Source organism: Lepisma saccharinum, chromosome 6 (genome assembly GCF_977018435.1).
Source record: "Lepisma saccharinum chromosome 6, izLepSacc3.1, whole genome shotgun sequence".
Classification (NCBI taxonomy): Eukaryota; Metazoa; Arthropoda; class Insecta; order Zygentoma; family Lepismatidae; genus Lepisma; species Lepisma saccharinum.
Window position 1 is genome coordinate 11,545,211 of NC_139234.1, and position 25,419 is coordinate 11,570,629.

The 25,419-nt window shown below is 40.1% G+C and overlaps 1 protein-coding gene across 3 annotated transcripts in view; it reads right to left on the bottom strand.

The window, feature by feature from the left end:
• Positions 1-25,419, bottom strand: part of Sur (Sulfonylurea receptor) — a 147,269-nt gene that overhangs the window by 75,106 nt on the left and 46,744 nt on the right. For all 3 annotated transcript variants that reach the window (XM_083123523.1, XM_083123522.1, XM_083123520.1), the window contains exons 2-4: positions 8,043-8,288; positions 3,803-4,012; positions 126-275 (exon numbers count right to left, since the gene is read on the bottom strand). In XM_083123523.1, the coding sequence (XP_082979649.1) occupies positions 126-275; positions 3,803-4,012; positions 8,043-8,288 (606 nt within the window). The remainder of the gene's footprint in view (positions 1-125; positions 276-3,802; positions 4,013-8,042; positions 8,289-25,419) is intronic.

The following is a 25,419-nucleotide window of genomic DNA, read 5'->3' on the forward strand; positions in this document are numbered from 1 at the left end:
AGTCAATATTGGTTACCTTCAGATTCAATTGGAAGATTTGGTAGTCTTCATCCTTGACTTTCAATGGAATAGCTAAAATTAGTATTCTGATCACAATATAATTATATTGTATTTAATTAGCTTACTTGCAATGCTCCCTTCAAACGTATTCCTTCAACATTCACCAGATGAGTGGAACTTTGTGAAAATGTCCCTTGGGCTAGAGCAGACAGGAAGACAATTATTCCCATGATGTATCCATTGGCAAAATATTCCTCCACTGTTGGGTAGTACAGCTACAAGCATGCAAATAGAAAGACTGCATTAGCACTTGTAGAAACATTAAAATAGGTAAACATTAACACAACTTAAATATAATGTATTGAGTTAGAATAAAGCTATGTGAATTATGTCACTCATTGTCCTCTGAGGGCCAGGGAAAATGAGATAGCTTTCTTAGTATGTTAAACATGGGAGTTAGAGGACAAGATATGGATACATTCCATATGGTCCTTGGGTTTGACAAAGGTTGGCAGTGTCTAGAGCAAGAAAATGTCATGGTAGAGACATAGGCAGTGCCGAATCTACAAGCCGCAAAACCCCGCAGTGCGGGAGAGCCTGGAGACAAGTAAGCCTTTAGGGGGCCCTCAGCCATTGACATAGTAGAGGGTTCGTATATGCGTATGTAAAAAATAAACTTAGTTACTCAGGGGTACAGGAACAAATACAATATATGCGAGCAAAGGTGCATATAGCACCATGTAATGAATGTACATTTAGGGTATGTGGGGGTAAGCCCCCACTTATTTTCAATGTCAGCCATATTGGAAGTGATGTGATCAGCACCAAGCTGCCACCACCTTTACCCTTCCCCCCTCCCAGGGTAACATTTGATTTAAGGCTGGGTTGGGCCTAGAACCTCTTTATGTGGGGACAAAGCCGGAAAAATTCCGACCTTTAGATCACCCGGCCCGGGTTTCCCAAGTAGCAGTCAGAGTAGAATCAAATGAGGGTAGAATTTCACGAGAAATGCAGTGGTGAAGGTATCTTCAACCTACCTTTAATCAGGAAAAAGTTGTGACTGCATGATCGTAACAAATATATTATTTTACAGGTGTGAGAAAACAGTGTCATATATATATATACAGATGGGGGACAAAATAATACGAACACCTGTGGAAAAGTATGTCACATTTCAGACCGGCAATATAGCAGCACCACCTAGCACTGAAGTCTGCCACCTAGTGGCCATGAAGGGGAAGGTCTGTCAACAGCAGTCATTGGTGGTGCATTCGTCTATTGTATGCTCTCAAGAGACACTGCAATGTCAGACCTGACAGAGTTCCAAAGAGACATGATTGTTAGAGCACGTTCAGCTGGAGGCACGGTGACGGAAACCGCAAACCTTGTGGAGTGTGCAAAGAAAACAGTATCAGCCATTATGACAGCATACACAACACAAAGTAAGATGGCATCTTCAAAGCACAACAGTGGATGAAAGACAAAGCTTGCTGCTCAGGATAGGAGGGTGTTGAAGCGCATAGTGGCCCGAAAGCACAAGCAATCATCCGAGATAACATCTGAAATGAACAGGCATCTCCAGGACCCCAGTTCAACCAAAACTATCAAAAGGAAACTCCATGCTGCAAACATTCCTGGCAGAGTGGCAATTTGTAAGCCATTGGTAAAATCACTTAATGCTGTCAAGCGACGCCAATGGTGCAGAGCTCACAGAAGTTGGTCCCCACATCAGTGGCAACAAGTCATCTGGTCTGATGAATTAACATTCACGTTATTTCAGACCACCGGGCGTGTTTATGTGTGGAGAACGCCCCGAGATGCGTTTCATCCTGACTGCATCTTGCAGACTGTAAGCATGGAGGTGGGTCCATAATGGTATGGGATGCGATAGTGTGGGACCACTTGTTTTTCTGATGGGACGATGAACGCCAATCACTATCGGGGCATTCTCGGGGATCATCTCCATCCTTTTGTCCAGACTTTATTTCCTGGGGAGCGGCTGCTTTTTCAAGACGACAACGCTCCTATCCACACTGCTGGGTCTGTCCAAACACGGTTCGAAGAACATGACAATGAAGTAGGATATCTTGAATGGCCCCCACAGTCTCCTGATTTGAACATTATAGAACATTTGTGGGGATATTTGGAGTCCAAACTGCATGCTCGAAGTCCACCTCCAGCCATACTTTTGGAATTGGAGACTGCTCTGGAGGAAGAATGGCTCCATATTCCCTTAAACATTGTGCATGACCTCTATGCATCCATCCCACATCGCATACAAAGTGTACTTCAGTCACAGGGTGGTCCAACCCCATATTAATAAAGATTTCCTCTAATTTCACAGGTGTTCGTATTATTTTGTCCCCCATCTGTATATATATACGAGGTGTGGCTAGAAAATAACTGGATTGATGTTGTTGTCGACAAACGACAAGCGCGTCAAGGTCAATCGGTGCATGAGTGTATAACGTGATATCCTGCCTATCCATTGTGTGATTTTCCAGGGTGTGCGGCACTCACTCAGTTCTGCTGTAGCTTGTGGATGAAGTGAACCGTATGTCTGTGCTCCATCGGAAAAATGTTAAGTGTGAAAGTGGTACACCTAATCAATTTGAAGTTTCTTATGAAACTCGAAAAATCCCCCACAGGAACTTATGATTTGTTGAAGAAAGTATATGGAGATGAGTGTTTATCACGGACGCAAGTGTTTGAGTGGTTTCAAAGGTTTAAAGAGGGACGAGAAGTGATCGCGGATGACTCGCATCCTGGACGACCTGTGTCCTGGACAACCTTGCATGTCAAAAATGGCATCAAACATTGCAAATGTCGGTGAATTGACTTGAAAAGAGCGTCGCTTGAGTATTCGACCTATTGCAAAACAACCAACATTATTAAATTATGGTGCTGACGACCCTTCGTGAGCGAGTAAGAAGACAACGACCTGATTTGTGGAAAAGCAAGTCATGGATTCTTCATCAGGACAATGCTCCTATCACATGGCATTGTCAGTCAAGGCTTTTTTGGCAAAGCATGGGATCCCAGTGTTAGAACATCCACCCTATTCACCGGATATCACTCCGTGCAACCTTTTTTTTATTCCCAAAGATCAAATCAGCACTGAAAGGAACCAGATTTGCAACCGTAGAATCTGTGAAAACAAAAGCGACGGAGGTCATGAACATGGTTTCAGAAAATGATTTCCAGCATTGCTTCCAGCAATGGAAGATTCGTATGGAGCAGTGGGGCAGTGGGCCTTTGGTAATATTTCTTGGGGGGCCAAGATTTGTAGATCTGGCACTTGACATAGGAGATACTATGTAGAAATTTCAACAAAAAATGCAGGCTCCACCAGAACTTGAACATGGGTCCCTGGCATACCATGCCATTGCTCTACCAACTGAGCTACAGAGCCAGCCTTGGCTTTGGCTGATTTCTCAGTCTCACTGTTTTACCTGTGTGGAATCATCTCTGCTAGTGCTACTGCAACAGGATCTGTTGCCTTTGAAACACTGTAGACGTTGGCATTGCCTGGTTCCTCTCAGTGTAGAGATGTAAATTACATTATTAAAGTTTGGAGATGTACTATGTAGAAATTTTACTGACAGAGACAATTCCGCTCAGTAGTTGGTAAAGAAATGGTATGCTATACCAGAGACATGGTCGAGCTTGCATTTAGGTGAATACTATCTTGTGTTACTATTATTATTTTATACAATGAGAAATTGAAATAAGCAAATAATGCAGTGTTAAGTACAGATAATTTCATTATACTTATGCCTTTTAGCATACTGCATGTACTTACAGCACTATTATTAGAGTTGTTTGATATTGCTGCATAGTCTCCTTGAATGACTGTAACATAATTGATGATGACAGATATTCCTAAGGGACCAACAAAACCAACAAAGTCTCCGAGCAGCTTAAAAACTCCACCCAGAGTGAAGAGTGGCCAACATGCCCTGAAGTAACACTTCCATAATGAAATTCTTTTTCCCTTCTTGGCTGCACTTTTCTGAAAAGATATGAAAACATAAAATTAAAATGATGCTAACACCTCCATTTGTTTCAAATTTCATTGATCTTTTTTGGTTCTCAATATCATTTCTTGTTCATGAAGTGAATATACCACATTGTTGTTTTGTCACATCCAGTGTATTGAAGCCCATGAACATTTCTATGAGTTTGATGGTCATTTTCGGTGGCTTTATACTTTACTGTGGTTCTGATGATCATTTATGCCAGACTGCTCCACATCGCTATCTTCTGAATAAAGAATATCATACTGCTCCTCACGTACACTTTCATGGTCTCCATCATCCATTAACCATTGCTATATGAGTATTGTCCATAATGAAAAAGTCACTTAAACACAAGAAGACCAATAAAATTAACGAAAACAAAAAATAAAAAATGAAAGAAACAAAACAAAAAAACAGGCCCACGGTTGATCAACATGTGAGCATCATGCTAACATTTTGACAATGTGTTGACAGAATAATAGCACAGCTCGTACTAACGGAAGGGAACACTCAACCCTATTATATTTTCGCAACCATAACAAAACAAAAGACAGCTAGAAGACAGCATCTCAAAGAGCTTTCATATTTTACAATAGATATATAAGCAAATGAATTTCAATGTTAGCACAGCACTAACATGTCAACCAACGGTGGGTTAATCAAAAGTGCAGTATAAAATTACAACTTTTCCAACAACATTTCATATTGCTTTTTTCCATTGCTTACATGACTAAGTAAACTGTAAGTGAATGTAGCTGTACAATTGTAGGGTATGGAGAGAAAGAAAATAAATTTCAGTGCTGGGGTAGCACTATTCCATATCAGCACTTTCAGAAACCACAATTAACTCTGGTGCTGTACAGAGAAGATGCAAGTTTCCTCCACTTTTTTCTGTTCAAAAGTGTGAAATGGTAAGTTGATATTTCGTTACTTGTGTAAGCTGTATTTTTATGTGAACAGTCTAATGTCTTTTGGGTGATCTTAGTGGATGTTTTTGAACATGTGCTCTCAGTTATCTCATAATTCTGTCTTAAGGTTAGAAGTTTCTTGATGCTCATGCAACTTTAGATTTCTAATTTTGTCATGTTCATGTCTGATTCACAATTTACTTGGCAGTAGAAAACTTACATTAACTTACATTATTCAAAATGTAGTTTCTTCTTCCTAGTGTAGTAGCACAGGTTTTTGTGCCCCCAACTATATTAGCTCTTATTTGAATATGGAAAGACTTGGGCCTCCTTGAAAATATTTGGTCGGAAGTTACATTTTAAATACCACATGTAATATGAGTGTTAGCAGTAATGATGATGAATTACAAAGTTTCATATTTTATTGGGTATCAATATTTTGTAGAACAGGTTAAACTAATTCTTGGTTTTTCCTCTGACACACTTGCTGAGCAACTGAATTTCGTACTGGATTTGGTGTATAAAAGTATGAGATGAGGTTTCTTTCCTATTGATGACCATATGTAAACAAGTATGCATAAGTTAATTCGGGATTTCAGAAGGACTCAGGTCAAACTGCTTATGCCCCTCTGGCTAGCCCAGTATGCCCCTGTTTATTATCACAGATATTGTCTAATGACATCTATTGGGAACAAACTCGATTACCTCCCACAAATTAAGAAATAATAATAATGAACACTGAGTTGTGAATTTATTTTTGGTGCCTGTTGACGGGCAGTGACAGTAAATGACATGAGCAGGCAGCTCTTTCTATTCAATGCTCGCCTCAAATAATTTCCAGTTCGAACTGGGTTATTATTGACCCACAACGTCTGTTTCTTAATATTTTTTTTTTTTTATGTATAAGCTAGAGCTGTTGAATTTCTGGAATTATACAAAATTACATGAGCATGTACAGAATCTGCTGGGCCCTTCCTACACCGAATTGCAGAATTGCAGCAGCAGCTGCTAAGTCACTGCTTCTTTTAAACATGAGAATACGTGCATATTTTTCTTCCTCTCTTGTTAGCATCTTGAAATAGCATTCATAAAAGATTTGTGATAACAGATAAATGAATCACTTCTACAAGTGCTTTTAGAAGAAGGTAGAGCAGCACTGAACATTACTCTCTAGGAAATAAAAAGAGTACTTCGTTCTATAAGAAAACTTTTTTTGAAAAGTTATTACTAGAGTGCGGATTTTGCATATTTGCATATTTTATTCCGATCCTCTAATTAATATGCAACCGGGTTCTAAAGTTGTTTCAGAGCATTCCGAACCGAAGTAAGGGGGTTTTATAGTGCATATAAATGCATATTTAAGGTGTTCGTGAACATTTACTGCGTAAGCGCATATAAATGCATATTACGTGAAAAAATCATTAAATTGATAGTTTTTTTTAAAAATATATTTGTTTACTTGGTTAATGTTTCGTCTGTGGAGTGCTTCTGAGAGTAAAATTTTCAAGCACAGGTGTTCCAAAACCTCTGTTTATGAGCTGCAAGGAAGACGCCCCCCCCCCCCCTCCCTCGCGCATACCTGGCAATGACACAGAGAACACGTGCATCCCTTTCTTCCATGGCCTATATAAGGCAACGGAGATTTTTGCTCGTAAACAGTCTGTACTCCGTTGAATTAGTGTAGTTTGCATTGCGTGAAGATGCCAAAGGAAAAATCATCGAAGGTTGTTTTACTGAAACAGTGGATTATAGGAGATACTACTTTACAAATGGACGGGAGAGCGATTTTCTTCAGAGTATGCTGTAAGGAAGTAAGTATAATGGGGCACATGGATTCAGGCGTCACTGTATTATAGAAGACATCTCCAGGACGTCCAACAGGCAAGTAATTTTTTTCCAATAATTTCTTTTAAGGACGATGCTAACTGTGTGTACTTTTGTAACAAAGGTAGAACACTCTCTGTGTTAATACATACGTATTTTATATTTCAGGTACTGCTCGCACTCGATCCAGAGGAAGCAAAGTGCATCCCACAAGCGCTGGATGCATGCCAGAAAGAAACTGTGCAAAGCCAATTGGCTTTCTTAAATGCACACTTTGCATCCCTCCCTTAGATTGTGACGCAACTGGAGACAGAAGGAATGTCTTTGTAGTTCTGCTCTCACTCTTTGGGAAACTCTCAAGAAAGAAATTGTATCCGTTCAAACATCAGTGGGGAGAATTATTGCAGAAAAGGCAGATAAAGTGACTTCCAAGAACCAGGTTTGAATTTTTTGTGCAAAGTGAAAGCTGTGCTACAAGGTGAATCAACAGAACTATTACAAGATCTCATGCCAGAGGACATAGCTGCATTGAAATATTGTCCAGTGACAAGTTGTAGTGTGGAGCACACCTTTTCTTCATACAAGGATATACTAACTGATAAACGGAAAAATTTCACTAACCAATTTAGAGAGATATGTTAGTGCACTGCAATTTACATAAATTCAAAACTACTTAACGATTTTCGTTATAGTGTGTTTAACAACTGGAAATAGTAAATTCAATTTAATACAAGATTTTGCAACCTTACTTGACATGGAAGCTGTTGTTACTTCGTCTTTACCTTCAATGGTCACTATGTGTGTGTAGTACTTTAAAAAATAAATGTATTTCGAGAATTTTTTTTGTGCCTATATTTTTCCTTTAGTGCATAATTTGCATATTTGAGTGCATATTTTACTTGTTTTTAGTGCATAGATGCATGCATATTTTCCACTTTTTTAGTGCATATTGATCCGCACTCTAGTTATTACTTTCCTTTGTGAAGATGCTATAAATCCACATGTACCTGAGATAAGACATGATTCTTGATTTTAACTGCAGAACAAACTTCTACATATTTGAGATTATATTCCCCATAATAGCACAAAAAATATGTAAAATTCATATTTTAAACCCGTAGAGCAGTTCATTTTCATACAAAAAGAAAAGGATTCTTTTTTTTACCACAAATAACCTTCTATTTATGATCCTTGTTATGTTGTAAGGATCTTGAAGAAAAGTTAAACCAACTGCAGTCTACAATGTATGAATCATAGACTATATAGCTGTGACCTCAAATTCTTTGCATACCTGCTCTTCGCAATATATTTTGTAGAACTTGCTAAACTGATTCTCTGTTTTCTCCTCCTCTGGAAGCCGTCCAAGGTCCTCCAGTTCCAGTGGGTTCATGTAGCCAATCCATAAAAGGCGTGTCAACCAAAAGAAAGTGGCTTTAGAGAAGAACGTGGCTGTAGAGTGCTTATATCCCATTGTTGTCGGATTAGAATTTTCTTCTCCTTTAACGTCATATTGTTTAAATTTCTTTGAACTGATAACCTGCAAGAATAAGATATGTGTATACAATACATTTATTACTAACGGGGAAATACAGACATAAATAGAACTAAAGTTACATTTAATTTTTCTGTTGTATATTGTTGAGAATAGTTCATGCGTTACCACCATTCATTGCACTGGTGACATTTTCAACCACAGAATGATACTTGTATCACCAACAAGTTTACTTTTAAAAATGGAAAATTTGTGTTATGATATTAAATATTACAACTGTATTGCAATGAGAGGGATATAACAATTACTGCCACTGTTGCCAAAGATAAATGGGTCTATAGGGGGGACGGAGGGACTCCCAGCAACCCCGTTAATTCACACTGTCAGCATGACTTTCTGGATCAGACAATGGGTATGTGCGTGACACTATCTACCTTTGGGTGATGTTTGTGAGTCATGATATAAGTCTGAATCGAAGACTTTAAGTCTAACAGAATTATCTGAATGACTAGACACTATGAACGAATTTTGCCACGCATATAAAATATTAATGACATTTTTATAATGAACATGTGGACACATACTGTGTATCCCATGGATTTCCAGCACTGGAGATCCCATAGATATCCAGCATTGGAGATCTTATAGATGTCCAGAATGGGAGTTTATCTGGATATGCAGGATGAGATATCCCATATATGTCCAATGAATATCTAGAGCGAGATATTACATGGACATCTAATGTATATCCATGTATATCATATGGAAATTAGTGATATTCTATGGATATCCATTTGAGATTTGTGCTGTATGGAGTAAGAATGAAGTCGATATAAACAAATTGCACGTAACTTGCGAGAAATACCACTGGCTGATTCCGATATCAGCTGTTCGCAGGAATTGCTTGTGGAAATATAGTGTGTGTGTGTAATAAAGCCATACCACCTGAATTATCTACTGTAAGTTTTTAGTGCTTATTTTCGAATTATATTTCTGGTGTCATGTATCTATGAACGGTCTGAGTTATGCATAAACGAATACGAAAGCAATTACTTCTTCCAAGTCACATGATTTTTATTTACATTGATGTTGTTCTTTCAATGGACGGAGAATAGTTACCTCAATACTTGACCTCTCATTCTGCACAACAGGATTGATTGATTGATTGGTTGATTTGCTTTATTTTACTTCGCTTTTGTGCCACTTTTGGCTAATTGCGACGATGGGGATGAGTGATGATATGATGACATTGATGAATGGACACTCACAAACATCCATGCCAAGGACGGGATTCGAACCTGGGATTCCTGGCGTCGTAGCGAGCGCGATGTGCTAACCACTCCGCCACGGGGGGCGGCTGCACAACAGGAATTCTATACTCTATTCCGGAAATCTGTGGAGCATGACCACGCATAATGGTAGAGAAGGGAGAGAAAGTGAGTGGGCGGAGCAAAGCAGTACACGCTGATTCAAAGGACTGGTAACTTCTTCAGACGCTCTTCACCCTCCACGCACACCCGTTCCCTCGCACATATTCATTGGTCGAGCTCTCTCGAGTCACTACTTACGCAGAGACTTGCTTTAGTTCGCTCCCTCCAGAGATTTCCGGGACAGAGCATAGTGACATCTATTTCCGTAGAATTCTAGTGCGAAGGGCTGACAAACGGTGGTTAAACGAGTCAGGTGCTGGCAACAGTACCGATTTAACGAGATAAGTCCGCAACAAGATGACCGACGATAGTGAATAACCTGATGTAAGTTTGTGCTAATCATTAATAAGCATAAACGTGCTAGATATGTTATAAATGTCTAAATATGTGTATGTCATTTTCAATCAATGCTTATGACTCCAGCCATTCTCACAAATCATCTGTCGAAATCGCTGTCAATAAAGAATGACATGAAGGAACATTTGAGCATGCATGACGTATTCAAGTATTGGTTTTTATGTTTGATAAAAAAGATATCGGCACGGACAAATTTAGACATGAAAGGATTCTAAATGATTCATAATTGCGTGTGTCTGGTCATGCACAGGATTCAATTCTTCTAAGCATCATATTACAGAGCCTGAAGTGAAAAGTTATAGCTGGGAGAATATTTGGTCGAGCCTTGGGGCTAGCTGGGGGATGCTCCTATGGTTTAACATAGTGACATGACAATGAGACAGCTGGGGGAAGGGGGACTTGCGACACTTTTGCTAGCTGGATGGATACAATTCCCCCACATCCGCCTTCAATTCGAGCACTGATTATAGATCATCAATAACAGATATCTTTCATGTCATGCCTTCAGATTGCGTAATCAATAAACGCATATGCTTTCCAGTGGCGTAGCATGGACATTTCGGGTAGGAACGCCAAGTCCGAAGGAAGAGTCGGCCCTTTCTTGCTTAATAATTTACTTATGGTATTAGTCGCCACAGGTATTATTTGCCTGAAGTAAGCTGGGTTTTCAATAAAACATCATCATTGCATGTTTTAGCTAGAAGATTAGATGCCTCACTATGCCACAGATGCTTTGAACTCTGGTGTTCTATACCATTTTTTATATCTTTCTGCATGACGCAAGTCATTAAAAACCTACCTGAATCACAAGCGCCTCTGCACAACAGTAGACGTCATTGTTGCGGGCGATCCAACTACTGATTGATTTGGTTTATTTTATTTCGCTTTTCTACCACTTTTGGTTAATTGCGAATATGAATATGAGTGATGATATTGATGAAGGGACACTGACAAAGAACACCCGTGCTCACGCCGGGATTCGAACCAGGGACCTCTGTCGTCTTGGCGCACTGTGAAAAGCAGAGTGGATGATCCAAATATCCAGGGACGTAGCTAGGTTGATCAGTTTGGGGGGGCCCAAACGTAAGATATTTTCTATCAAACTATTATAAATTAACAAACTATTTATACACCATATAGGCCTATACTGTATACATACTATATATATATGTATATCATTTTCTTTTGTAGACCCCAACAGTCTCGCGAAATCCACAGCCATTATTCGGGAAACTAAATGCAGAATGAACTCATTAACTTAATGGCTGATACAACAAAAACAATGTTATTTAGTCTTTAGATTTGTAAATTTGCTCGAAGATAATTGAGAAGTAGATAAAACCCTTTTCCGTGGTTTTAGATATAAAGTGCTGGAACCAGGTTTACAAGTATGAAATGTGTGCGTAATGAGTTCAAGCTAGGTATCTTATGTATACAGTTCATACCGGAATCGAATGCAGTATGTCTTAGTTCAAGGCGACCGCGCACTATTCTGTAGGGCGGGCCCGAGTCTTCTATGGTATCTGATTGTTCACTTGGGAAATGATGACGATAATACATTTTATGCACACGTCTAATTTCTTAAAATGAATCTTATTTGTGTGTGGAAAACTGAATATATGATGGCACTGGATAAAACAAAGTTCCCACACGCTCAAATGATTACGCTCTCGTATTTGATTCGGCAGGTTCAACAAGGGGTTCCGGGTTCGATTCCCGAAAGAGGCACATAGTAGTTCGGATCTCACTTTAAAGTGTATGTCCAGTCCCGATTAGCCTTATTGTGCATAAAGTGGACTTAAAACACCAGTTCAATTAATCAATCAATTGAAAGGTTCAAGGTTCGATCCCTGGTGGTCAGGCCGCTAGCCAGAATTTGATTTCGGAAGGGGCCTATCCGTTATCGGCAGCCACCATCTAAAGACGAAAAGGTTGGGGGGGGGGGGTAAATGCGCTGAAGATGAATTTCTTGGTATATTGCAACAAACCATATACAAGATGTTTAATCCTGTTAATTAAGTAAATTTAATTACTACTACACATTATTAAAATCAGATATTTGTAGGATTTCGGGAAAGGACTGCAGTCCCCGAGCCCCTTCCCTGGGTACGTGCCTGCTTGTATTAGTTCCAAACTTTCTGTGCTGTTCCAACATCTTGAGGACAATTTGGGAAATACCTGAAAGCGATGTGGAAGAAAATTCATGGGACTCGATGTGATGACCACGCGCAACCAATGTAAGAACTCTTCGCAGGCCTTGTCCCTCAATATTAATTTTACTGACTAATTGTAAGTTTTTCTCGGCCTCCTCGATGACGCATTGGTAGCGTCGCCGCCTTGTAATCAAGGGGTCCCGGGTTCAATACCCGGTGCAGGCACATAGTGGCTCGGGTCCCCGATTAGCCTTACTGTGCATAAAGTGGACTTAAAACACGAACTCGATAATTGGAAGGTTTTAGAAGAACTAAACATGGCTTTTTATGCATCGTACAATTTTGCTTCTTTTTACCCTACTTTTACAGTTTTTCTTCCTAAGAATTCCCCTGAGTATAACACGCTACGAAACCAGAGGTCCAAGGTTCGGACCTTGGACAAGTATGATTGTATCATGTCTGTCCCATCGCCATTCCTTCTGCTCATCATTTATCCTCATCATTGCATTTAATCCAAGAGGTAGAAAAGCGGCGTAATATAGAAATATATAAATGATTGATTTGGTATATTTTACTTCGCTTTTCTGACACTTTTTGGCTAATCGTGAAGATGAAGATGACAATGAATGATGTGAAATTGATGAAAAGACCATCGTAAAAAACACACACGCCCAGTCCGGGATTCGAACCCAGGACCCCTGGTATCGTAGTGCACCTTGTTATCCACTGCACAACAAACAGAAACAGAAAATGCTTGATAAGTAATTTTCTTCTCCATAACTCATGATTATATTATATAAGTATTATTCGCTGTATGGCTAGGGATTAATTATATTTGTATGTCTAGCCAACCTTGCCCCGCATTTGCAGGTGGAGGCTAAATGAAGAAAAATCATAGAAAGTCAGAAAGATATACAAATTTTGTAACATAATACTTATAGAGCATACAGACGGCTGTAAATAAAATTGCTACATACCTAGTTTTCTTCCTTAATTGAAACGTGGTTTATTCTTCATTATACATCGTGGTTTATTCTTCATTATATATGAGATCAACCACCCTGGAAGTAGAATCCAGGATCTTGCGTGGTAGTCAGACTCTTTTAGAACTCAATACTGTAAGTTGGACATTTGGTCGATCAGTCGATCCTGATCCATTGTTTCCAGAGGAAGACATTCTGGCAGCTTCTCATTCCACATTTTACTCGCGATGTAGGAAAACGAGATCACAAACACTTCGTGATTCTATCTTCTCGCGTTTACAGAAGTTAACTACCGATCAGACCACAAACCCATACTTCAAACCAGTAGCGAAGCGTAGTCTTACGAAGGAGGCAAGCAATGTTTCAGTACAACAAAACATGTAGTACAATGGCACGCCAAGAGGGGGATTAAAGGTTTATAGCCTCATTGGCCCGGTCGCTGGATTTGTCAAAATATCATAATAAAATGACGGTTCTAAAAATAAACCATATGATCCTCAAACGTCACATTTACTTTCGAAATTCCAGGTAACGTTATTCGTATGGTAGTAAACGTCTTACATATGCGAACTTTCCGCATACGGCTAAAGGGGTACGTAATTTCTTATTTATTTATTAGTACTTTTATTTGTTCATTATTTTTTAATGTGGGCAAACGGTGACCAAACGGATTTAGGTAAAATAACTCATTTATTTAATTTACACTGCGTGATTGTAATTTAGGATTTGTGGGCACCCTAAAAAACGCATTCGGAGTCAAACATTAAAATAAAAAGTGTGAAAGTCGTCGCCCCCCTATCCCTCGTTTCTATCCGGCCCTCTGGATTACTTCCTACTTTCATCCCTCAATCTCTCCTTTCACCTCACCCTGGGTGCAAAGCGAGCAGATTATATTTGCGCCGGAATTACAAAAAGGGGGGGTTTCACATAACATTTATATTTTTATGTCCCTGGTTCGTTTACACATATACAGCAAGTGAATATACAACTGGTTAAATGGACAGTACCGTAGTTCTTGAAATTATTACATTCTCGTAGGATATATTGGTTTATTATACGTAGTTATATATATACATATTTTACAGAGCGTTTCCATGAGTGTCTTGCATAGATCAAGTTACCAAATCTCTAATAAGATATATATGCGCACCTATGGCATAACCATCGGCACTTCCCTTACCACCGAGTTAGCAAAACTATCTCGGTGGGCCTATCCTCAGCTTAAATGATATTCCGTTACAAATGCGTTTCCTTACGCCTTCTCTCCTTCTTTTGGGCATCAATTAATCAAATCCGGAAATATCCACATAATCAAAGCTTTTTCTAAAAGGGGACTTGGGACAGCAACAGGGGCTGGCATAACCAGATGCTACATTATGATATCCAGTTTAGCCACCATAAGTGGACTAAACTTGAGGAGACGTTCCTCTTTCGTCGATCAATGGGGAAACACTGTTTTTTTGCTAAAGCCCACTGGCTCTTTTTATAGCCGGGGTAAACGTCCGTGGACGTGGACCCCGTAGCGTTGGAAAATTCCACTACAACGGTCTCTTGAAAGACTGCTAGCTCCCCCAACCGGGGAGGTAAGAAACAGGGGAATCTAACATCCAGCAAAGCACAATTCAATAATATACACTTACATGCAATAATAACATAAAAGTACACTCATGGAAGCATATTACTTAACCTTACACCTTGTAGCTGGCCAGCAATTAATTATTACAATATACCAAAACCAGTAATGGTCAATCCGACCGTTACATAGTTCCCCCCTTCAAGAGGAACAAGAAAAAACAATACACTCAAAGCCAAAATCACCATATTTACAAAACCATCCAACACAATTACACAATACCCACTAAAGTATTCAGCTGTTCTCAGAGTATCTGAAAAATGAAATAGTCACTAGTTCATTCACTTTATCACATTGTCCACAATGTTCACAGATTCACCAAGCTTCCTCTTCCTTGTGAAGTCCGCCACTGAAGTATCCTCTCTAGGATGAAGTCATCCTGACAGCATCTTCCTTGAAGTTGGTTTTCTCTGGTTCCTGGTTTGACTACCCAACGAGTCCCTGGTTCGACTCCCGACTGAGTCCCTGGTTCGACTCCCAACTGAGTCCCTGGCTTCGACTCCTGACCGAGTCCCTGGCTTCGACTCCTGACCGAGTCCCTGGCTTCGACTCCTGACCGAGTCCTTGGCTTCGACTCCTGACCGAGTCCTTGGCTTCGACTCCTGACCGAGTCCTGGTTCGACTCTCGAACCTAAATCTGCAATGTGTCTTTCTGTTTACAACTTGGAGACACGCAAATAAATAAACAGTGTTGTGAAAATGAAGAAAATGGGGTAAGTTATATACAAATGAAAACTAAATAAAAAATAACGAATAAAAGAAGATCGGCGGTCGGCTATTATGACAGCTGGGATTGCTGGCTAGGCGGCCCGACGGTAGTCTTCCAAACCCTCATTAGGAGTTGTCGCGTGGCTCCCCTTGGCTGTTTTCTGTCCCTCCACCTCACAGCAAAAGCTGGTGGTTTATGGCTGGACAACTGGCCTGGTTCACCTTCCACAATCGGACAATCCTTCCCATTCTTTGCCCTGAAAGTATCTTCTTTAATCCTTCCAGACATTAAACATGGACCTGAGTGTTCCGTTTCAAGTTCACCATTCACGCCACGCAATCTGCCAGATATAGTGTGCTCTTTCAGCCACACCTTGTCTCCAATGCGAAATTTACATGGCTTACGTTTGATCTCGTTCTCTTCATCCGGGAACACCTGAAGTAAGGCTGGGCTCGTTTTCTTATATTTCAGTCTCACTTCTTCTGTCTTCCTTTTGCTGGAAACAGTACAGGGAACGCAACTTCTGACGTAGCGAGCGATATCTCGTGTCATTCCAAGCCACGAATATTTCTCCTTGATTTTCGACAAAGTTTTCTGCTTCCCATTGTGCCATGCAAATTCAGAATCGTGATGTGACGTCAATATTTGAGATTTCAAACTCAACGGGACCCATATCTTGGCTGTTCCCTTAAAATCTTGCTTGCAGTCTATCCTCCTGCACAAAACTCCCTCCTCATCCAAAAACGACTGATTGGCCAACTTAGCAACTTTCTCCATATACTTCCTACTCCCAGAGAAATGCTTTCCCTTCAGTTGTTTCATTATTTGAGATAACAAACTGTCTCTCATTTGCTCTGAAACAATCGATGAAGTTTCTTGTAGCCTCTCAGAAACCAGTAATTCATCATTTTCATTGTCCTCTAAAGCAAAAGGCAAAAATGATAATGCATGGTTCTTCTTGTCCGTAGAAATGGAATTTTTTCGAGGAAATTTGCATTCCCTTTTTATTCCGTTCCTCCGTTTTCTCTTCACCTCTTTCGAGATTTTCAGAGAGCATAATGCACCAGCGTTTGCAGTCTTCTGAACTTCGAGTCCTTGGGAATCCACTAATTGGCCCGTATCCTCATTCGTAGACTTCCCGCTATTCTCTTGTGCATGTGTGTTGCATCCATCCAGGCTCGAGTGATCTGACGAGTTATTCCTTTCCTGTACCACGTTATTTCTCTGCATAACTGTAACAGCGAATTCTCGTTTACGAGCACGCTTCGAGAACGTGTAAATCACGTCGCTATCCTTGAACGACCAACCGTTCTCCTCAATGTGCAAAATTATCCCACTCTTCCTCAAAAAATCCCTTCCAACGATTATGTCACGGAAACAATTCTCAAGGATGATAAATTTATGCTTAAATTTCATGTTATTAATACAAACAGTAGCATACATCTCGCCCTTCGACGTAACGCTGCCCACAGCTAATGAAATGTTCCATTTTCTCGTCTTCATGAATTTATTCCCATCCCTCTCTAACAACTTGGCTGTTTCCAAACTTAGCGTAGAAGCTGAAGCTCCCGTATCTGCAAATAATACAAAGCGTTTGTTGTTAATCTTACATTGAATGAGAGGTTCGAGGTCTTGCTGAAAACAGCCTTCTCCATTCAAAAAACGGCCTTTGTTTCTGCGTTTTCTCCCGGCGGGTGACAAAATGTTTATTTGGGGACGCTGCTGACCTCCCTTTCCAGCGGGTTGGTTCCTTTTATTGGTCTGTTGACATTCCTGAAGTTTATGGCCCTCACAACGGCAGCCCCAACAGATTATCTTTGCAGAATTTTTATTGGCCCCCGCTTGCCCAAAAGTTGCATCAAAAGAGGGTCTCTTTTGCCCTACGGTCGTGTCACCGCCAATACCCCTTCTTAGAAACGCGGTTGTTTCACAGCCCTTGATCCTTTTTCCTAAACCTGGATTGAGAGAGCATAAGGGTAGCTGGTCACTCTCGGTTCCCCCCTCGCTTGTCCTCGCGGACAAAGCCAAATGTTTTCCTCCTGTTCTTCGTGAGGTGTCCTCTTCAGTGTTGCAAACTTCAGAAAATGATAATTCCGTCTCACCGGCGAGCGGTGAAAAATAAAGCCTTTCTGAATACAACCTTCTCTGAACAATGGCTGCTTCAGATTCCAATTCCTTCAAAGTCTGAAATTGCATTCCATACAAATGCCTTCGGAAACTAGGGTGTGCATGAGATAGAATATGTTCTATTACTTCACATTCGTCTGTCTCTTTTTGCCTCATAGAAAACAGTTTTCTCATTCGACGAATAAACAATACAAGAGATTCTTCGCTCATTTGGAAGCGATTCAGAATCAAACGGTCAATTTCATTCTTATAGTCTACAGAATAATATTCTTCTAAGAAAGCATTTTCAAAGCTCTTGAAATATTCAAACGGGCGTGAAAATCTAAACCAATCCCCTGCAGCCCTCCTTAGTGAGAACGGAAGAATCTTGTCAAACAATGACTTCTCCGAAATGCCCATGACATCTTTATAATTCCGCAATTCCTGCAAATAATCATGCGGCGAAATCTTGTCATCGCTCCCTGTGAAGACTGGAATCGGTAAATTTGACTTCTCGAGAATTTTCTGAACTTTTTTCTCCTCTTCCTTAGCACTCTGCTGATCAGTGCGCGATAAAGCAAGATTATTTAAGTCCCTAATAATTTCCTCCTGAGATTTATCGCTTATATCCTGATTACCCAATAGCTGTCCAAGCAAATCTCTATCAATTTGTACTGCCATTTTTTCTACTTTACTTTTTCCACTAAGTAATAACATTCACTTCTGTACGATCTTCGTTGTAAAAATTTAAAAAAAAATCTATCCGTCCGTCAGTCCGTCTATCTTTCAAACCTATAGACCTGACGACAATTTATACAACAAGATATATCCTGGACAATAGAGCCCCCATATGTGGAAAGTCGTCGCCCCCCTATCCCTCGTTTCTATCCGGCCCTCTGGATTACTTCCTACTTTCATCCCTCAATCTCTCCTTTCACCTCACCCTGGGTGCAAAGCGAGCAGATTATATTTGCGCCGGAATTACAAAAAGGGGGGGTTTCACATAACATTTATATTTTTATGTCCCTGGTTCGTTTACACATATACAGCAAGTGAATATACAACTGGTTAAATGGACAGTACCGTAGTTCTTGAAATTATTACATTCTCGTAGGATATATTGGTTTATTATACGTAGTTATATATATACATATTTTACAGAGCGTTTCCATGAGTGTCTTGCATAGATCAAGTTACCAAATCTCTAATAAGATATATATGCGCACCTATGGCATAACCATCGGCACTTCCCTTACCACCGAGTTAGCAAAACTATCTCGGTGGGCCTATCCTCAGCTTAAATGATATTCCGTTACAAATGCGTTTCCTTACGCCTTCTCTCCTTCTTTTGCGCATCAATTAATCAAATCCGGAAATATCCACATAATCAAAGCTTTTTCTAAAAGGGGACTTGGGACAGCAACAGGGGCTGGCATAACCAGATGCTACATTATGATATCCAGTTTAGCCACCATAAGTGGACTAAACTTGAGGAGACGTTCCTCTTTCGTCGATCAATGGGGAAACACTGTTTTTTTGCTAAAGCCCACTGGCTCTTTTTATAGCCGGGGTAAACGTCCGTGGACGTGGACCCCGTAGCGTTGGAAAATTCCACTACAACGGTCTCTTGAAAGACTGCTAGCTCCCCCAACCGGGGAGGTAAGAAACAGGGGAATCTAACATCCAGCAAAGCACAATTCAATAATATACACTTACATGCAATAATAACATAAAAGTACACTCATGGAAGCATATTACTTAACCTTACACCTTGTAGCTGGCCAGCAATTAATTATTACAATATACCAAAACCAGTAATGGTCAATCCGACCGTTACAAAAGTTAAACACAAACTTTAAAAATTTCATTTCAAACCAAAGAAACACATGCATAGACGATGTACTCACCACAATAAATTCCAAACTCCTTTACATATATAGGAAATTTCCCGCTATCGAACAATTCAACAAATCTTAGGGCCTCAAGGTTCTCAAAACGTGAAGACACTCCCACGCTCTTTCCACAACTGGAAAGCATCCACGCAAGATCAGTTTGGAAATCTCTGAAACGACCGAAAGTGATACCAACCTATTTCCTTAATTTTATTCATCATGGGAAGGAAGGATATATCAGTCTGGAGATAGAAATTAAGCGATGGAATCAGAATCATTACAGCAGAAAGAGTATATACATAATATTTAAGTAATAAAGTGAAATACAGAGGCGTGTCCGGGGCCGGGGGAGGGTTGGCCCCCCCTTTGGCCCAGTATTCCTATGGAAAGGAAAGTCAAAGGCAGGAAAAGATGACAAAATGAGGAGACTACTACAAAAAATCCTGGGAGCACCACTTGTGTCATAATAATAAAACTTAAAACATGTTCTTGTGTTCATAATATGTACAATGTATACGATTTAATTGTGCTGTGTAAATATCAGTAGAGAGTTCTTTTTAGATAGCTTTATTTTCACCCCAAGTTTTATTCAAAAGCAGTCAATTTATTGAATATGGTTGTAAAATTTGTGAAACAGCTCACTTGAATTACTGTGTAAATAATTTGGCAGTTGCAAACACTGGTGCGGTCAACACTTTTGACGTAATTTGAGCTGGACCGAGCTGGACACAGGGTGCAGACCAAGGTCCGTCGAATCTTCCCTCCCTCCCTGGGGAAACTCTTCACGGGGGTGCAGACATTTTACTGGAAACACAAACCCCCGCCCTTTACCATCTCGCCCGAACTCCCAATATCCATTTTTTTTTACGCGTTTTACAATTCGCGAAATCTAAAATAAATTGTAATATAAAATGATATATATATATATGGAATTTAGAACAATGATAATAACTTATTTTAGTTATTTTATGACTAAGAATTATTTTTATATTCGCGATCTTGTTTACGTGTTCATGAAGACAAATATTCTTTACTCGTAGTTTTTGGTGGCAATATATCCTTCTGCTTTCGGTTGAGCTCGGCTATTTTCGGGAATAACGCAAGCTCAGCAAGCAGAGCTTTTGGTGTAAGCGTTGTGGACGGGTTCCACTCGAATTTCATGCTTCGCCATGTGACTCCTTCGGGTGCGTTATTTTCCCGCAGAGCAGCCGCAAGCATTGAGGCTGGTGCTTGCTACAGAGCTGCTGAGGGAGTTTGCGGCCGTAATTTTTCGCAAAATCGACTGCGATGGAAACGAAATAAGGCTAAAACATTAAGTACATTAAATGATATTCGAATAATGCAAGCAGTGCTTGCATTGCTTGTACTATATCTTCGCCTCTGCTTCAAACTATTTGACAGATATCAATTGTTCACCAAATCAACAGATGAACGGACCGCTTCGATATTTCTCCGAATTTTCAGAAAGTGGCCTTTTCCTCCTTTGCAGAGCAGGTCATTAGCAGGAGGGTTGAGTGCATGTTTGAAGAACCGCAATGTCATTCATTCCCGCGCCGAAAAAGGGACAAGCAATAGAATTCTGTTCTTGGAATTTGAAACGCATGGGGATATCTTTTCTGAACCATAAAATAATTAACCCAGAAAGTTCTAGCCACCCGCAGCTAAATCTTCCCGTTTGTGTCGTTCTTTCGGCACCCATGGTGCCAGTGCAGCGCCAGATGAAGAGAAAGTGTGGGTTTTGGGGGGATCCTGGATCTGGTGTGCAGCAGGGAGGAAAAATGCATTTTCAATAGGTGTCAGACTTCTCTGACCGGGGCGGACCACAAAACCATTAACTGCATCCTTTGCTATCTGTTAATACATCTGTTTGTGTTCAACAAGAAAGAAAGAGGGAAATAAGAAAGAAATGCCTTGCTTGAGTTCGTGCTACTGAAAATTGAAGAAGTGTTTCAAACTGCATGCAAAATTTACTGAAGAATAATTTTGCAATATTTGTCATCAAAGTAAAATTTCCAGCAAATACAGAACAGTTTCCCGGGGCCAGTGCCCCCGCGTGCCCCCCCCCCTAACGACGTCCCTGCAAATATCGTACACTCTACTGACGTAACAGTGCCGATTAGTAATTCAGACCACTGTTTATTACATCTTGAGAATGCTGATAAACATTTTAAAATAATTTTCTCCAGAGACCATTCGATGTTAAGAGTTTTCAAATGAATGCTAAACATTTCCATTCACACAATATTAAGTAGTTAGATAATAACGAAAAAATACAATAAAAAAATAATAGTTTTGCGGGTTAAGTGGTAGAGCAGCCACAGGCTGAATTTCTATCACGAGGACTTCACCAACTTATTTGACAAAAACTGTGTTGATCTTTTAGTTTCTAATACACATCGCTGTTCGTGCGATAAATTATACAATGCAGTGGCCATTAAGAAGCAGTATATTTGAGATTGGTAAAGTTACGTCAGTCAATATTGCGTATTGTAGCATCACACAGCACGAGTTGCATGAGCGCGAAGAGCGGAGAACCGGGTATGAATTCTGCCGCTGTCGTCTGCTTCAGAAGGCAGGAAGGGTCACATGAACCAATCACGGTAGACCTCTCGTACGCTGGTGTAAGAGAGCCTATTTACGCGCGTGCTGTAGAAATGGAAGCTTTCCCTCCATAAAGGCAGCAAGGAATATAGGAGTCCTGTACGCCGAACCTGCTCGGCGGCCGGCCGGGAAAGGCATTGAAAAGACATGCTAGAACGAGTGTTGAGAGTGGAGCGTTGCAAGGGGATCGCGAAAAATAGCCATTATAATGCCATGAAGGTCAAACATATATGAAATTAGTCACGTTTTACTTTATAATCACAGCATTTAAGCATTTTTGAAATTTTAAATCTGGGAACGCCGGGCGTACGGGCGTACTATAACGCTACGCCACTGATGCTTTCAATCATCGTCGTATTCATAGACTGGTATCATACTTCTGCATAGACTAGGGTGACCAACTTTCGTCCATGAATTTAGAGGAGATTTCGGCATTGAATTTATGCGAAATTTAGTCGCGACAAATTCTGCGTATTTTTAGTGGGGCGGCATCACTCCATTAATGTTTATGGAATGGATAATATTAAACAAAATAATTAATTTACATTTTACATAATATACAGATCAAAACAGAGAATAAGAAATTACAAATTTGCATGTTTCTTAGTCCTAACCCATATGCATTTGTCCACTGCTGCTGCAGAACTAAGAATCAATCAAAATAAACTACTGCAAGATATTACGTCATTTCCGCTCGCCAAAGGTTAAACGTGCCAAATATTCTAATGGGTTCTATTGGGTTGTGAAACAGGGCCGGAATCTTTTTTTGTCGCACATTTTAAATTCGGTCCAAGTTGTGCATCATTTTATTTCAATACCGAACTTTGGCCGTATTTAAATTGATTCGGAAAAAAGATTCCGGGATCATAGATGAAAAGGTTACTTACGATTTAGAATCCATTTATGCTTGGTGATTTGAAAAGTGACAGAAAAGTTTCATTCCAAACTTTAGAGATGTGACAAAACGGTACGTACTTTTGGTATGCACCTCGTATGTGCAATCTGTGAGTATTCAGGGCGGTTCAGTACTAACAGTCTAAAAGCATGCGTAGAAACCTTCCTTCTAGGCAGCTGCAAGGCTCACAATACAAATCACGAATCTCATCCCTGATGTTTCTCCTCGGACACTGGCTCTTCGTTGTCTGACCCATCTCTTTCTGTTGTGTTTCTCTGGCACATGTTGATGGCGGGCAATTCTCATTCAATGGCGTGCCCAGTGGGGAGGGGGTTGATGGTGGGTCATTAACCCCCGCCTCTTTGGCCCAGTATTTCTAAAATAAAGAACGCCATAGGTAGGAAAAGATGAGAAAATGAGGACTGACTACTAAAAAAAAGTACATGTTCCCCATTCCGAAAATCCTGGGCAGCTCTCTGACGTCACTGGACAGAGAAGCGTGCGAGGCTTGCGTAGCAATGGAAACATTCAGGAAATATCCTCATTTTTAATTCTCGATATATCGGTTCCACCAGCCATTTGTTCTCGGATAATAGACAAAAAGCACGACTTCTTTTGAAGTAGCTCCATAATTGTCCTAAATATGCTGGGTCAATGCCGAAAATTTTCAGCACCCATCCCTGGACCGCGAGAGCGCTAACCATTCGATTACAGTGCCTCCCCGATGGAGTAGAGATAATGACGTGCCCTCGTAAAAACGAGTCCCAGGTTCGATACCTGATGGAGGCATAAAGCTGTTTGAATCCCACTTTAACTGTAGGTCCAGTCCCGATTAGCCTTTCTGTGCATAAAGTGGACATAAAACAAACTCAAAGAAACAAACCATTCGATTACTCGAGTTCATATACATGTGGGTGGACAGACACCGACAAAAAAAATGGGACACATAGATTTTAAAATATTAGCTTCTCTGATGCCTAACTCCGCGGCAATGAGCGAACACCAACTTTTCAATAGCAAGTTCTGCTACAACAGTAGGGTTAGGCCAGGCCCGTAGCGAGGATTTCATTTCGCGGGGGGGGGGAGGCACATCTAGTGTTGCCCACGGGACAAGACATGTCCCGTCACGTCTCTTGTCTCGTCTCGTTTTCGAGACGAGACACGAGACGGGACAGGTTTTTAAAAATTCGAGACGAGACGAGACGGCTCATGAAAAGTCTCGTCTCGTCTCGGAAGTCTCGAAAATTACAAACAAAATAATTAATCAGTTGCAAATAATTATTTACTCTGAATAAAGTATTTTTGGTTGAAACCCAAATCAGTGTGTATTACATCCAAGAAAGGCTATCCTATTTATTTTTAACACACTTTCGAAATCCAGCATTACTTACATTTTTCAATGTATTCAAGCTTAATAATTTTGTTTTAAGTACATTACTAAAATACCGATTCACATATCTATTTGTAAAAATATTGTGATAAGAGAACTGTTCTCGATAATTTCTTTGAGTGAGAAATTTATGAAAATATTGTAAACCTTAGGAAGAAAATTGCGGGCTTTGTTTGCTTTTCCATATTAATGAAATTATTTGTTTATTTTTAAAACAGCTGGAATGTTTCTAACGCTTTCAAAGTATAAAAAAAAACTACTGCTATAACGCGTAAGCTATAGTAAGGCAATAGTAGTACAATAATTGTTATCGTTACAACACGATATATTCCCACATAATGAATTATAGAAATTCCACATAAAATCGTGTCATTAAGGAACTGACCAAAAGCAAGGTCTGTAATCTGCCTTGCTGTTTGTAATTCCTCCCTCACAACTCGCGGTCAGGAACTAAAGATGGAGCAAAAGAACACCTGATTCCAGTGAAAAGATATAATCAATTAAAATTAAGGGACTGATTTGTGGTATAACTTCACTGGGTGATAGATATCTTCTCATGCTTGTCGCGTCGCCTCGGTTAGAAAGATTGCATTCATTACTGTAGGTTCGTTTCCAAGCGACATTTCTCGCTTTTTGCCTATTGCTTGTTGCATAGGTCAGACCAAAGTAAGAAGTGACCAGACCAAAGTTCCTGGAAACAGTTCTTTTCTATTTCTATGACTGTCCATATCAATATCTCACTTTCATGTATATTCTTTCATCGGTTAAGCATTCTCTAATTTCTCTATATGTCTCGATGATCCAACATAACTTCGATTTTTTACCAAGCTCTTGGTAGTTATATTCTGCAAGATTCCCCCTCGTAAATCCGAATTCGTCACACGTGGTCCGTAGCGAATCTGCCCCGACCTTAACCTCGTGTCCAGCTATCTTTACTTCCAAAGATCACTATCTTCTGCTGAAATTTCCTCGGAATACCTTAAATCTGCCAACCATCTGCTACCTCAGACGCTTCCTTCCATTGATC